At 40.1% G+C, this 15,023-nt stretch overlaps 1 protein-coding gene across 1 annotated transcript in view; it reads left to right on the top strand.

Moving 5' to 3' along the window:
- Positions 1-14,791, top strand: part of zmp:0000000760 (collagen alpha-1(IX) chain) — a 47,471-nt gene extending 32,680 nt beyond the window's left edge. The window contains exons 20-26 of the mRNA XM_060924924.1: positions 651-695; positions 799-831; positions 2,922-3,068; positions 7,045-7,221; positions 8,017-8,107; positions 10,721-10,798; positions 14,339-14,791. Coding sequence (XP_060780907.1) covers positions 651-695; positions 799-831; positions 2,922-3,068; positions 7,045-7,221; positions 8,017-8,107; positions 10,721-10,798; positions 14,339-14,568 — 801 coding nt within the window. The 3' untranslated portion in view covers positions 14,569-14,791. The remainder of the gene's footprint in view (positions 1-650; positions 696-798; positions 832-2,921; positions 3,069-7,044; positions 7,222-8,016; positions 8,108-10,720; positions 10,799-14,338) is intronic.
- The last annotated feature ends 232 nt before the right edge of the window (positions 14,792-15,023 follow it).

Genomic DNA, 15,023 nt, shown 5'->3' with positions numbered 1-15,023 from the left:
ATAGTAAAACAAACCGATATGCAGAAGGGAAAATGGTTAATTGTGAGTTTTTCATATTAGTGACTGATGGTGCATTTCATCTGTTCCTCTGCACGATGCGCATAACTTTTAATGGCTCAAAGCTTCAATAACACCATTATAACAACTTACAGCTGTTTTTTGGTGAACCATCCAGTGGGCCAAGCCAGAACAAACCTTTTTTGCTCACTGATGAATTGATTAATACAGAGTTTATTCAACATGCATGAGCAGGAATCCTGGCAGTAAACACCTAAAACATGGACAAACAAACAAACAAACACAGAGATGAACATTAATAAGAAATCCCCCACTACTGTGGGAATTTCAATCCCAAGTATTTTGACATGTTCTGTCTCTTGCACCACAAATTTTCTGACTCTTGTAAGAATTGGCAAGCAGTTTGAAGATTAAATGGTTGGGAAGCTAGAATGCAAAAACAAATAATGGAGATACATACAGGTACGTATCCAGAAAAAACTAAAATTTGTCACTGTTGGCAGTAATGTATAAAATAAATAAATAAATAAATAAAAATTCTATGTTTCTCAAGTGCCACTGTTATGCTCTGGTTTCAGTGGTGATGTGACCAATACTAGTCTTATTTTCCTGTTATTACATGTGTTTCCCAGGGAAGTACTGGCATTCTGGGATTTCAAGGTGGAAAAGGGCAAAAGGTAATAAACCTTCATTTTTTTTTTTTTTACATTTTCTGTGCACAAATGTACTTATTTTTAGATGTGTGCAGTTAATCATGTTAAAAATTTCTTGCTTATGCAGGGTGAGAAAGGACAAAAAGGACCAAAAGGCATGGTAAGGTTCACCATAAATTTATCAGTCTTTAGTAGCTGGTAGTTTATTGTTTCTACTCGAAGTATTTTAGAAGCATAGCACTGTGACGGCACAGACTAATCAAGATTTCATACCTTTCCAGCAGAACTGTAACTGGACCTTGCTGATTAATCTTAAGATGCACATTTATAAACAACAGCAGTGTTGCTTAATACGTACATCAACCTGAAGTTCTAATCCTGATATTGATTGCAAACGCAAATGGGATTTTCAGCGGTAACTTAATATCTGCAGATACTGTACTTAAGCAATATTTCATGAGCAAGAGTTCTGTTATACTGAACATTTCTAAACAAGAAAGTTCTCATTTTTACAGAACAGTTTGAAATAAGAAATCACTATCAAGTAAATATCAGCACTCTTGGAACGCTGCATGTCTGCTCAAATCAGTTTGAGTGTAAACTGTTGTACCACTTAAAATACAGTGTCTTGCAAAAGTATTCATCCCCCTTGGTGTTTGTCCTGTTTTGTCACATTACAAGCTGGAATTAAAATGGATTTTTGGAGGGTTAGCACCATTTGATTTACACAACATGCCTACCACTATAAAGGTGAAAATTGTTGTTTTATTGTGACACAAACAATAATTAAGATGAAAAAACAGAAATCTGGAGTGTGCATAGGTATTCATCCCCCAAAGTCAATACTTTGTAGAGCCACCTTTTGCAGCAATTACAGCTGCAAGTCTCTTGGGGTATGTCTCTATTAGCACATCTAGCCACTGGGATTTTGGCCCATTCCTCAAGGCAAAACTGCTCCAACTCCTTCACGTTAGACGGGTTGCGTTGGTGTACAGCAGTCTTCAAGTTATGCTACAGATTCTCAATTGGCTTGATGTCTGGGCTTTGATTAGGCCATTCCAAGACATTTAAATGTTTCCCTTTAAACCACTCCAGTGTAGCTTTAGCAGTATGTTTAGTGCCCTGCTGGAATGTGAACCTTCATCCCAGTCTCAAACCTCTGGCCGACTCAAACAGGTTTTCCTCCAGAATTGCCCTGTATTTAGTGTCATCCATCTTTCCTTCAGTCCTGACCAGCTTTCCTGTCCCAGCAGATGAAAAATATCCCCATAGCATGATGCCACCACCATGCTTCACTGTAAGAATGGTGTTCTCAGGGTGTTGGGAAGTGTTGGGTTTGTGCCACACATGGCATTTCCCACGATGGCCAAAAAGGTTCAATTTTAGTTTCATTTGACCAGAGAATCTTCTTCCATGTGTTCGGGGAGTCTGCCACATGCTGTTGGGCAAACTCCAAACGTGTTTTCTTATTTTTTCTTTAAGCAATGGCTTTTTTCTGTCCACTCTTCCATAAAGCCCCAGTCTGTGGAGTGTACGGCTTAAAGTGTTCCTATGGACAGATACTCCCATCTCCGCTGTGGATCTTTGCAGCTCCTTCAGTGTTATCTTTGGTGTCTTTGTTGCATCTCTGATTAATGCCCTCCTTGCCCGGTCTGTGAGTTTTGGTGGGCGGCCTTCTCTTGTCAGGTTTGTAGTGGTGCCATATTCTTTCCATTTTGCTATAATGGATTTAATGGTGCTCCATGGGATATTCAAAGTTTGGAATATTTTTTTATAACCCAACCCTGATCTATACTTCTCCACAACTTTGTCTCTGACCTGTTTGGAGGCTCCTTGGCTCTCATGTTGCTTGCTTAGTAGTGTAGCAGAGTCAGGGTCCTTCCAGAACAGGTTGATTTATACAGACACCATGTGACACTTTGATTGCACACAAGTGGATCTTAATCAACTAAGTATGTGACTTATGAAGTGAATTGGTTGGACCAGATCTTATTTAGGGGTTTCATACGAAAGGGGATGAATACCTATGCACACTCCAGATTTCTGTTTTTTTCATCTTATTGTTTGTGTCACAATTAAAAAAAAACAGTTTGCATGTTTAAAGCTGTAGGCATGTCGTGTAAAACAAATGGTGCTAACTCTCCCAAAATCCATTTTAATTCCAGCTTGTAATGCAACAAAACAGGAAAAACACCAAGGGGGATGAATACTTTTGCAAGGCACTGTAACTGTTATTTGTATCTGTTGAAGGTGGGGGATAGAGGTGAGCCAGGGCCACAGGGAGGCCAGGGGAAACGAGGCCCAGCTGGAGAGCCTGGCCATAAAGGCAATGTGGGGACCAAAGGCGTCCAAGGAGATGAAGGGCCAGAGGGCTTTCAGGGACCTCCAGGACCACCAGTGAGTATTGGCTGTGCAAATTTATACCATATCTTAAAAACTCTGTTTTTTACTATTAATAAACTACTTAAGTGTTTATTCACCCTTTAATCCAGGCTATAAGGTCAGAAGGCTGGTTTTCTAGTTTTATGCATTTTCTGAGGTTATTGCAATGACTGAACTTTTGTGTTTTGTTTAAAAAAAATAAAAAGCTGATACATTTATGCTGACAACATTTACGACGTGAAAAATGAAATAATTCACATCACACACAATCTAGACAGTGACTCTTCTTCACACATATACAGATATTTCTGATAACATGCCTCTGTTTCACACCTCTATTTAAAAAAAAAAAAATTAAATCCTGTCCATACGATAAGCATTTATGAAAATATCTCAATATAAAAACCACAAAAACATTTTGAAAAACCTCACAAGAACATGGCAGCCAATGAAGTGGCAACAGTACAGTATGTCATAAACTGTTTGGTGAAATGCCTTAAGAACAACACTGAGGGCTGTGTATTAAGTGGAAGAGAAGGTGAAATGCAGAAGAAACATGAGCATGAAAAGTTAATTCATTCATTTAGCTTTAGTTCCTGCTTTATCCTGGTCAGAGTCATAGATTACAAAAAGTTTGAAAACAAAAAATGACAAACACAAGGATGTGGACTGATGACAAGATGGAACCACTGCTTAATGCTGCACTTTGGTGTGATCCAAAATATCCTTTTACAGTGTGGTTTGTGAAGCCGGAGTAGTGGATTCAAGAGCAGTAGAGCATGTATCATGTTCTGACACTTCATCATGCTGGTGTAATAATAAATCAAAATCAAATTGCAAACACGTTAGCAAATGTGACAGCACAGTTCTCAAAGTAACAAGTTAATCGAGCAGCAATGATAAACAAAGTCACACAATGAAAATCAATAACAAACGCAAAACTACAGTGAACATGCACAGATTCACAGCAGGTGATGTCAAGTTTGTCAAAAACATACATTTTTCTGGTTCATATGAAAACAGAGATTTTAAAATTTCACCATCTTGGAGGGTGTTTTTGAAAAGCTTGATTTTCTGCGATCCAAAATGCCATTTTTATGTGGAAAGAAAGCCAAAACGTAGTGAAAAATGTCACAACGTTCACAACTATTCATATACAGTACATGTGGCCTTAATTACAAGAGATCTCATCTCATCTCATTATCTCTAGCCGCTTTATCCTGTTCTACAGGGTCGCAGGCAAGCTGGAGCCTATCCCAGCTGACTACAGGCGAAAGGCAGGGTACACCCTGGACAAGTCGCCAGGTCATCACAGGGCTGACACATAGACACAGACAACCATTCACACTCACATTCACACCTACGGTCAATTTAGAGTCACCAGTTAACCTAACCTGCATGTCTAACCTGTGGAGGAAACCGGAGCACCTGGAGGAAACCCACGCGGACACGGGGAGAACATGCAAACTCCACACAGAACGGCCCTTGCCGGCCACGGGGCTCGAACCCGGACCTTCTTGCTGTGAGGCAACAGTGCTAACCACTACACCACTGTGCCGCCCAATTACAAGAGATAGTTTCATTAATTTTTTTTTTCATGGTCATGGACTGAGAGGGTTTCAGAGGATTTGTTTACTCTGATTGACAGATTAAAATAAATGAAGGAGATACATGAAGAGATTTTGTACAGTAATACAGTGGATATAAAAAGTGTACACACCCCGTTAAAATGATCGGTTTTTCTGATGTAAAAAAATGAGACCATGATAAATAATTTCAAAACTTTTCCCTCCTTTAATGTGACCTATAACCTGTACAATTCAATTGAAAAACAAACAAATCTGTTCGGGGGGAAAACATTTTTTAAAAAAACATACAGTAAGCTGGTTGCATAAGTGTGCACACCCTTAAACTAATACTTTGTTGAAGCACCTTTTGATTTAATTACAGCATTCAGTCTTTTTGGGTTCACACCTGCCATCAATCAAAATGACTCTGATTAACCCCAAATAAAGTTCAGAGATTTACTCAGTTGCATCCTCCAGCAAAAGCCAGGGTTCACAGAGAGCTTACAAAGCATCAAAGGGATCTCATTGTTGAAAGGTATCAGTCAGGAGAAGGGTACAAAAACATTTCCACAGCATTATATATACCATGGAGCACAGTGAAGACAGTCATCAAGAAGTGGAGAAAATATGGGACAACAATGACATTATTGAGAACTGGACGTCCCTCCAAAATTGATGAAAAGACAAGACGAAAACTGGTCAGGGAGGCTGCCAAGAGGCCTACAGTAACACTGAAGGAGCTGCAGGAATTTTTGGCAAGTACTGGTTGTGTACTTCATATGACAACAATCTCCCGTATTCTCCATATGTCTGGACTATGAGGTAGGGTCAAAGAAAAACATCCAGGCCTGGCTAAATTTTGCTAAATAAATAAATAAATAAATAAATAAATAAATTCTCCTAAAAGCATGTGGGAAAATGTGTTATGGTCTGATGAAACCAAGGTTGAACTTTTTGGCCACAATTCCAAAAGGTATGTTTGGTGCAAAGACAACACTGCACATCACTAAAAGAACACCACACCCACGGTGAAGCATGGTGGTGGCAGCATCATGTTTTGGGGTCGTTTTTCTTCAGCTGGAACAGGGGCTTTAGTCAAGGTGGAGGGAATTATGAGCAATTCTAAATACCGGTCAATTTTGGCCCAAAACCTTCAGGTGTCTGCTAGAAAGCTGAAGATGAAGAGGAATTTCATCTTTCAGCATGACAATGACCCCAAAAAGTTTTGGAATGGCCCAGCCAGAGCCCAGACCTAAATCCAATTGAAAATCTGTGGGGTGACCTGAAGAGGGCTGTGCACAAGAGATGCCCTCACAATCTGACAGATTTGGAGCGCTTTTGCAAGGAAGAGTGGGCAAATATTGCCCAGTCTAGATGTGGCAGGCTGATAGACTTCTACCCCAAAAGACTGAATGCTGTAATTAAATCAAAAGGTGCTTCAACAAAGTATTAGTTTAAGGGTGTGAACACTTGTGCAACCAGCTTATTGTACGTTTTTTTATTTTTTATGTTTTCCCCCGGGCGGCACGGTAGTGTAGTGGTTAGCGCTGTCGCCTCACAGCAAGAAGGTCCGGGTTCGAGCCCCGTGGCCGGCGAGGGCCTTTCTGTGTGGAGTTTGCATGTTCTCCCTGTGGGTTTCCTCCGGGTGCGCCGGTTTCCCCCACAGTCCAAAGACATGCAGGTTAGGTTAACTGGTGACTCCAAATTGACCGTAGGTGTGAGTGTGAATGGTTGTCTGTGTCTATGTGTCAGCCCTGTGATGACCTGGTGACTTGTCCAGGGTGTACCCTGCCTTTCGCCCGTAGTCAGCTGGGATAGGCTCCAGCTCGCCTGCGACCCTGTAGAAGGATAAAGTGGCTAGAGATAATGAGATGTTTTCCCCCCTAACAGATTTGCTTGTTTTTCAATTGAATTGTACAGGCTATAGGTCACATTAAAGGTGGGAAAAGTTTTGAAATTATTTCCCGTGGTCTCATTTTTTTTTACATCAGAAAAACTTATCATTTAAACGGGGTGTGTACACATTTTATATCCACCGTACATACATCACGTCAATGGTCTGACACTAGAGTTTACATTCTCAGTTCCAAGGGACTGCATCTTCAAACATACGGTCACTGTGCCACTTGGCTTTGCATGCATAAAATGTGTGGCAACCATTGTGTGTCAAGAGAGCTAGTAAACACTTTCTCATTAGTGTGGTTTCTGCAGCTTGGGGCAAGGTTTTTATTTAATATGGACCATAAATCTTTAATGATCCTGGCAAAATGTTGTTGGCTGTATTTGTTTCTCCCTCATTACAATGTTGGCGGTTTCCTTTCCAGTTTTTGGTATAACATAGGGTAAAACTGCCCTTAGCTGGCTGAGTTGTTTTGGAGCTGGGTTTAAGCCAGTAATGCATGTGGTAATAATTTCTCTCCCAGGGCCCAACACTCTCAGCCCAACATGTTATCGAGGTCTGCAAGCGCGTGGTGCTGGAACAGATGTCCACGTTTGCCAACTCTGTGAAACGGACCTGTGCTGCTGTGTGCCCATTGTATGGTGATGTGCCTATGGGTGTCCCAGGTCCCTCAGGACAAAAGGGACCATCTGGACCACCTGTGAGTCTCCCAATTCTGCATAGCATTAAACTAAAAAAAGAGTAAAAGAGAACTCTTTGTAAATCCAGTATTGCTAATGTCTGCAAAAAACAACCTTTATATGTGGTTTGCTTCAGACATCACAAAGCGAAAATGCATGCTTTTCAGCCTCATTAGACATCAAGAACAATTTTTTGCCATGGTAAACAAAGACAGAATGTGCACCATACATCAATTTCTCAGTATATCCTGGGCCAAGTTCAAAACAGCATTTAAGCCGCAAGAGAACATGATGCAGTGCTTGATACTACTGGTTGGAATCAGACAGTCAGAATTTCCATGTCTCTATAAAGACATGTTAGAGGTTAGAGACAGAAGCACTTGCTGTGTTGAACAGTCAGAGAGAATCCCCCATCTTCCCTTGGAGTGGAAAGTCTTTTCCATATTTCCTTTTTTTCTGAATTATCAAACATTTTCACTTGGGAAGCTCAAAGGCCGATAAAAGTTCACCAAGCCTCCAATGCATGTAAAAAGTAAAAAGATATAAAACTGACTGTGTATGAGTTATAAAAACCCTCTGCAGAAGAATTATGGTGCTTTTTTTTCAGTTCATAATTTTTATGACTTCAGATGCTTTAAAGGAAAGACTTAAGGACTTTAGGTTCCAATGTTATGCAGTGAATTTACCATACAGTCAGCAGAAATTGATTAAAACATCCTCTGAGCTGTAAACCTCAAACATTTGCTTGAATTTATGTCATGGTTATAACTGAACCTAACTAATAAATTATCTTCCTTTTGCTGATCTGTCATTAGGGTGATCCTGGCACTGATGGTGTTGATGGAGAAGTAGGGCAGCAAGGATTCTATGGAGAGCCTGGTGATCCAGGGAGACAAGGGGTGCGAGGTAATCCTCATTCGTAATCATGATTTTCATATGCATTTAGTGGAAGATGATCAATGTAAAATATCATTGTAAAATCCAGCTAGCAACAACAGGATGTACAAAAAGTAGGTGATTCAGAAAGAAGCTGTAAGCCATACTTCTTCTTATTCACCAAGTACAGATAGCCAACATCTGTCAGCAGAGTAAACGTACTATACTTAGCCAGCTGTTGGGCTTCCATTCCAAAAAACATCAAAAAGACTGATGATCACGCTGACACATTCAAAGGATGCTTGACAAAGATTGAAGAAGGATTACCATACAGTATATCCTACCTTATTTTGGTTTGAAAGAAGATGGGATGCAAATGGTGATAATATGTATAGATGTAATACTGCAAAGGTATATGGTTCATTTAAATGTGTTTAGTCCTTGGAGTTGGTTTTATCAACAGTGGCACTTGAAAGGTTGTGAATTTCCTATATTTCTGCATAAATATTACGTAAAACATGAGATTTTCACACAAGTCCTAAAAGTAGATGAAAGAGAACCCAATTAAAACAAATGAGACAAAAGTATTTTACTTGGTCATTTATTTATTGATGAAAATAATCCAAAATATTATATCAACCAGTGGCAAAAGTATGTGAACCTCTAGGATTAGCAGTTAATTTGAAGGTGAAATTCGAGTCAGGTGTTTTCAATCAATGGGATGACAATCAGGTGTGAGTGGGCACCCTGTTTTATTTAAAGAACAGGGATCTATCAAAGTCTGATCTTCACAACACATGTTTGTGGAAGTGTGTCATGGCACGAACAAAGGAGATTTCTGAGGAGTTGTTCATGCTCACCAGGCTGGAAAAGGTTACAAAACAATCTCTATAGAGTTTGGACTCCGCCAATCCACAGACAGACAGATGGAGGAAATTGAAGATCACTCCAAGAGCAAAGTGTATATTAGTCCACGAGGTCCCAAAGGAACTCAGGGTAACTTCTAATCAACTAAAGGCCCCTCATCATTGGCTAATGTTCATGAGTCCACCATCAGGCAAACACTGAACAACAACAGTGTGCATAGCAGGGTTACAAGGGGAAAGCTACTGCCCTCCAAAAACAGCATTGCTGCCTGTCTCTAGTTTACTAAAGATCACATGGACGCACCAGAAGGCTATTGGAAACATTTTGTAGATGGATCATGAGACTAATTTAGGACATTTTGGTTTAAATGAGAAGCATTATATTCGGAGAAAGTAAAACACTGCATTTCTGCATAAGAACCTTATCTCATCTGTGAAACATGGTGGTGGTAGTATCATGGTCTGGGCCTGTTTTGTTGCATCTGGGCCAGGACAGCATGCCATCGTTGATGTAACAATGAATTCTGAATAATTGCAAAGGAAAAGGAAAATTATTCAAAAGGAGAATAACAAGACATCTGTCTGTTAATGGAGTTTCAAGAGAAAATGGATCATGCAGCAAGACAACAAGCCTAAGCACACAAGTCATTCTATCTAAGAATAGTTACAGAAGAATAAAATTTATGTTTTGGAATGGCCAAGTCACAGTCCTGACCTTAATCCAATCGGAATGTTGTGCGAGCAGTTCAAATGAGGAAACCCACCAACATCCCAGAGCTGAAGCTATTCTGTACAGAGGAATGGCTAAAATTCTTCTAAGCCGAGATGCAGCACTGATCCATAGTTACTGGAAATGTTTAGTTGCAGTTCTTGCTGTAAGGAGGTTCCAACAGATACTGAAAGCAAATGTTCACATATTTTTGCCACTCAATGATCATTTTCCTTAATGAATGAATAAATAAATAAATAAATAAATAAATAATTCCAAAACCACTTATCCTGTGCAGGGTTGCAGGCAAGCTGGAGCCTATCCCAGCTGACCCAGCAAGAGGCAGGGTAGAATGCACCCTGGACAAGTTGCCACATCATTGCACAGCTGACACAGAGACAAACCGTTCACACTCACACCTACGGTCTATTTAGAGCCACCAATTAGCCAAACCTGCATGTCTTTGGACTGTGGGGGAAACCAGAGCACCCGGAGGAAACCCACGCAGATAACATGCAAACTCCACACAGAAAGGCCCTTGTTGGCCACTGGGTTCAAACCCAGGACCTTCTTGCTGTGAGGCGACAGTGCTAACCACTACACCACTGTGTCGCCTAATAAATAAATGACCAAGTATAATATTTTTTAATCTTTTATCTACTTTTAGAACTTGTGTGAAAATCTGATGATGTTTTAGGTTATATTGATGCAAAAATATTAAAAATTCTAAAGGGATCACAAACTTTTAAGAACCACTGTATATACCAGGTCTGAAGTCCTGGTTGTACTTTTATAACTGAGACATGAGAGAGGTTTATTGCTTGGCATTAGAAAAGGCTTTAGGATAAACTGAAAACATGATCAAATATTATCATAATGGATAATATTAAATATTGTTATTTGGATTGTTGTAAGACGAATGAAAATACAGTACATATACAGGGTTTATGCATTTATTCTGCAATGACTGTTGAACCACACATGGTTATTAATCAGCATAGAGAGTGGCAGTAGTATACCAATACATCCAGTTTCTAGTGTGGTTTTAATAGTGTTTTTTTCATGCAGGTGATCAAGGAGAGAAAGGAGACAAGGGTCCAAAAGGTTATGGTTTAACTGGTTTCACTGGAGACCAGGGACAAAAGGGTAATTTCAGTTAATGCATTCAGCTTCACTCTTATTTTTCTCATCTTAAAAGTTGAGGCCAAAGGTTTACATACAACTGTTACAACTAAAGATACTCAATCTCAGTTTTTCATGACTCCACCCATTTCCTGTTACCATACATTTCTTTTGGCAAGTCCCAATTTGTTCACAACAGAGGTAATCAATTAGAGACAGATTTATTTCAGCTTTATTTCTCTGTATCAGAATTCCAATGGGTCAAAAAAAAAAGTACATATGCCATATTGACATTCTCTTTAAAGAGTCTTTAAGGTTCCAGAAATTGATGTAATATCATTTAGAAGCTTTTGCTTGACCAATATCAAAATTTTGAGTTAATTGGGAGTGCACATGTAGCTGTATTTAAGGGCCTGTTTTTATAGGCAGTGCTTTTGTGTCCTTGATATCATGGGAAAAATCAAAGCAACTCAGAAGAAAAAAAACAAAAACAAACAAACTGTGGACCTTCACAAGTCCAGTTCATCTTTAATAGCAATTTCCAAACAATAAAAGGCACCATGGGCATCTAAAATTTTTGGGACCACATAGACACTGCATTGTTCAGGAAGGAGACACGAACTCCCAGGGATGAGCAAACTTTGGTCCAAAAGGTTCAACTGAACCCCAAAGCAACAACAAAGCCCTCACAACAAAGCCCTGATCTGAATCATAAAGAAATTTGTGGCCTAAAAGCAATTAAAAGGAAATGCCACCAAATACGAACAAAGGGTATGTAAACTTCTGACCCAGTGAAAATCTTACATAGTAAATAAAAGTCAAAATAAACCTCTTGGCTAGTATTTTGAAATGACCTCTTTTGGAAATACAGTGAGATTCCCTTATCTGTGGTGGAGACGAAGCTCTACCATGGATGCTGAAACCATGGATAGTAGCGAATACCATATACAGTGTCTTGCAAAAGTATTCATCCCCCTTGGTGTTTGTCCTGTTTTGTTACATAACAAGCTGGAATTAAAATGGATTTTTGGAGGGTTAGCACCATTTGATTTACACAAAATGCCTACCACTTTAAAGGTACACATTGTTGTTTTATTGTGACACAAACAATAATTAAGATGAAAAAACAGAAATCTGGAGTGTCCATAGGTATTCACCCCCTTTCATATGAAACCCCTAAATAAGAGCTGGTCCAACCAATTCACTTCATATGTCACATAATTAGTTAATTAAGATCCACCTGTGTGCAAAGTGTCACATGATCTATCACATGATGATTGTATAAATCAACCTGTTCTGGAAGGACCCTGACTCTGCAACACTACTAAGCAAGCAATATGAGAACCAAGGAGCCTCCAAACAGGTCAGAGACAAAGTTGTGGAGAAGTATAGATCAGGGTTGGGTTATAAAAAATATCCCAAACTTTGAATATCCCATGGAGCACCATTAAATCCATTATAGCAAAATGTAAAGAATATGGCACCACTACAAATCTGACAAGAGAAGGCCACCCACCAAAACTCACAGACCAGGCAAGGAGGGCATTAGTCAGAGATGCAATAAAGACACTGAGGATAACACTGAAGGAGCTGCAAATATCCACAGCAGAGATGGGGGTATCTGTCCATAGGAACACTTTAAGCCATACACTCCACAGAGTGGGGCTTTATGGAAGAGTGGACAGAAAAAAGCCATTGCTGTAGAAAACCTGTCTGGAGTTTACCCAATGGTATGTGGCAAACTCCCTAAACACATGGAAGAAGATTCTCTGGTCAAATGAGACAAAAATTGAACTTTTTGGCCATCATGGGAAATGCCATGTGTGGCGCAAACCCAACACCCTGAGAACACCATTCCTACAGTGAAGCATAGTGGTGGCAGTATGTTTTTCATCTGCAGGGACAGGAAAGCTGGTCAGGACTGAAGGAAAGATGGATGGCACTAAATACAGGGCAATTCTGGAGGAAAACCTGTTTGAGTCGGCCAGAGGTTTCAGACTGGGACAATGACCCTAAACATACTGCTCAAGCTACACTGGAGTGGTTTAAAGGGAAACATTTAAATGTTTTGGAATGACCTAATCAAAGCCCAGACCTCAATCCAATTGAGAATCTGTGGCATAACTTGAAGATTGCTGTACACCAACGCAACCCATCTAACTTGAAGGAGTTGGAGCAGTTTTTCCTTGAGGAATGGGCAAAAATCCCAGTGGCTAGATGTGCTAAGCTAATAGAGAGATACCCCAAGAGACTTGCAGCTGTAATTGCTGCAAAAGGTGGCTCTACAAAGTATTGACTTTGGGGGGTGAATCCATTTTAATTCCAGCTTGTAATGCAACAAAACAGGACAAACACCAAAGGGGATGAATACTTTTGCAAGGCACTGTATAACTTGTTTTTCATATCCATCCATTAGCTATACTGCTTATCCATCAGGGTCGCAAGGAAAGCTGGAGCCAATCCCTGCTAACTTTGGGATTAGCGGGGTACACCCTGGGCAGGTTGCCAATCTATCACAGGGCTAACACAGAGACAAACAACTATTCATACTCATATTCACACCTCTAGGCAATTTAGTGTAGTCTAATCCACTTGTCTGGACTGTGGAAGGAAACCAGAGCACCCAGAGGAAACCCTCACAGGCATGGGGAGAACATACAAACTGCCCACAGAAAGGGCCCAGCCAGTCACGAGGTTCGAACCCAGAACCTTCTTACTGTAAGGCAACAGTGCTAGCCACTGTACCAGTGTACATCTATACCTATAGTAAAGTTTGATTTGTAAATTACACACAATAAGACATCAAATAATATAACTAATCATAAAATAAAACAGTTATAACAAAATACTGTAACAAGTTATGTGAATGTGTTTCTCTCTTTCTCTCTCTCTCTCTCTCTCTCTCTCTCTCCCTCAAATGAACAGGATTCTGATGTTTCCGCTTAATATTTTCAGGGATAACTGAAACAGCAGTTACCAAATCAGTGGATACAGGGGTTCCACAGTAAAGGTGATACCCTAAGTGATCAAATACAGCAAATGTATGGCAACGTGAAATGTGTGCAGTTGTGAAAATTTGAGTTTGAATGTATTTAGGTTCAAGTCAAAGTTCCACACCAGAATCTGGTCTTCCCAGGCAGTCTCCCTTCACAGTACTAACCAGTCTTTTGAGGTGCACTGGGCAGCACCAATCTCCATTTCTATAGTCCTTGGCCTCTTGCCTATTATATAGCTAGGGTTACAGTGGGGGGCTAGTCCTCTGGTAACTGCAAGAGTTTGACCCCCTACTTACATCTGTCTTGCAGCATGCCTTGCCAGATGGCAGTAGGTACCATTTTTATGATGGTCTTTGGTATGATCCAACCACAAGTAGAACTCAGATCTCCTGGTCAAGAGGCCAACATGCTAACCACTAGGCCAGCTCTTGGTCATCTTTAGCGTAGGTGTATGTAAACTGTTGGCCTTAAATCTAGCAGTAGGTTTAAGAAGAGTACTCAGATACTGTTCATGATATAGTGATAAGAAAACAAACAGACTGTAAGATATTAACTCTCATATTTACAGGTCAGCATGGGCAACCTGGCAGAGCAGTTGATGGGCGCCCTGGCCAAATGGGTGAAAGAGGCCATGTTGGCCGACCTGGACTGAGGGGTCACCCTGGACTACCTGGGGTTCCTGGAATTTGCCTGACTTCAGGATGTGGTTTGATCAATGGGACTGCTGGTAGCACACCCCAACAAGAATCCCAGAGCTTATCCCGACAGATATCACAGAGACTGCGGCCACGCCCATAATGTTCTAGGATAATTGCAACTGCAGTTATGTAGTGAGACAATAACTGATGTGAATAGATTCATAAACCCTCCCCATCAAAATACTGTAAGATTCCAATAATAAAGAGCAGAACCATCACAAAGGTACAGGATCAAACAAGACCAACTGAGAAATTTGGCTAACACCATACTGTATTGTAATTATTACAAATATTGTAACAATGTCTGGTGTTTTTAAAAGGCATTTATGTTGCTTCTGAATTATTCTTATGGAAAATTCCTCCAAACTTAATGAAGGACTTTATTTTTGCTGTCCAAATGAGCCCACACAGTTTCATAACTTCATGTTCAGTTCAGGGTTCTGAGGAATATGATTTAATAGTGCAAATGTCTCATTGCACTGACACAGTAAGTAGACTGTAATTGTCTTTGGCCAGGGGTTATTTGTGTTTTTCCAGACAAACTGTTTCCCCAAA

The sequence above is a fragment of the Neoarius graeffei genome, chromosome 7, assembly GCF_027579695.1.
Source record: "Neoarius graeffei isolate fNeoGra1 chromosome 7, fNeoGra1.pri, whole genome shotgun sequence".
In the NCBI taxonomy this organism is placed as follows: Eukaryota; Metazoa; Chordata; class Actinopteri; order Siluriformes; family Ariidae; genus Neoarius; species Neoarius graeffei.
Note: the sequence above shows the minus strand (reverse complement) of the source record. Positions and strands in the feature narration are given on the sequence as shown.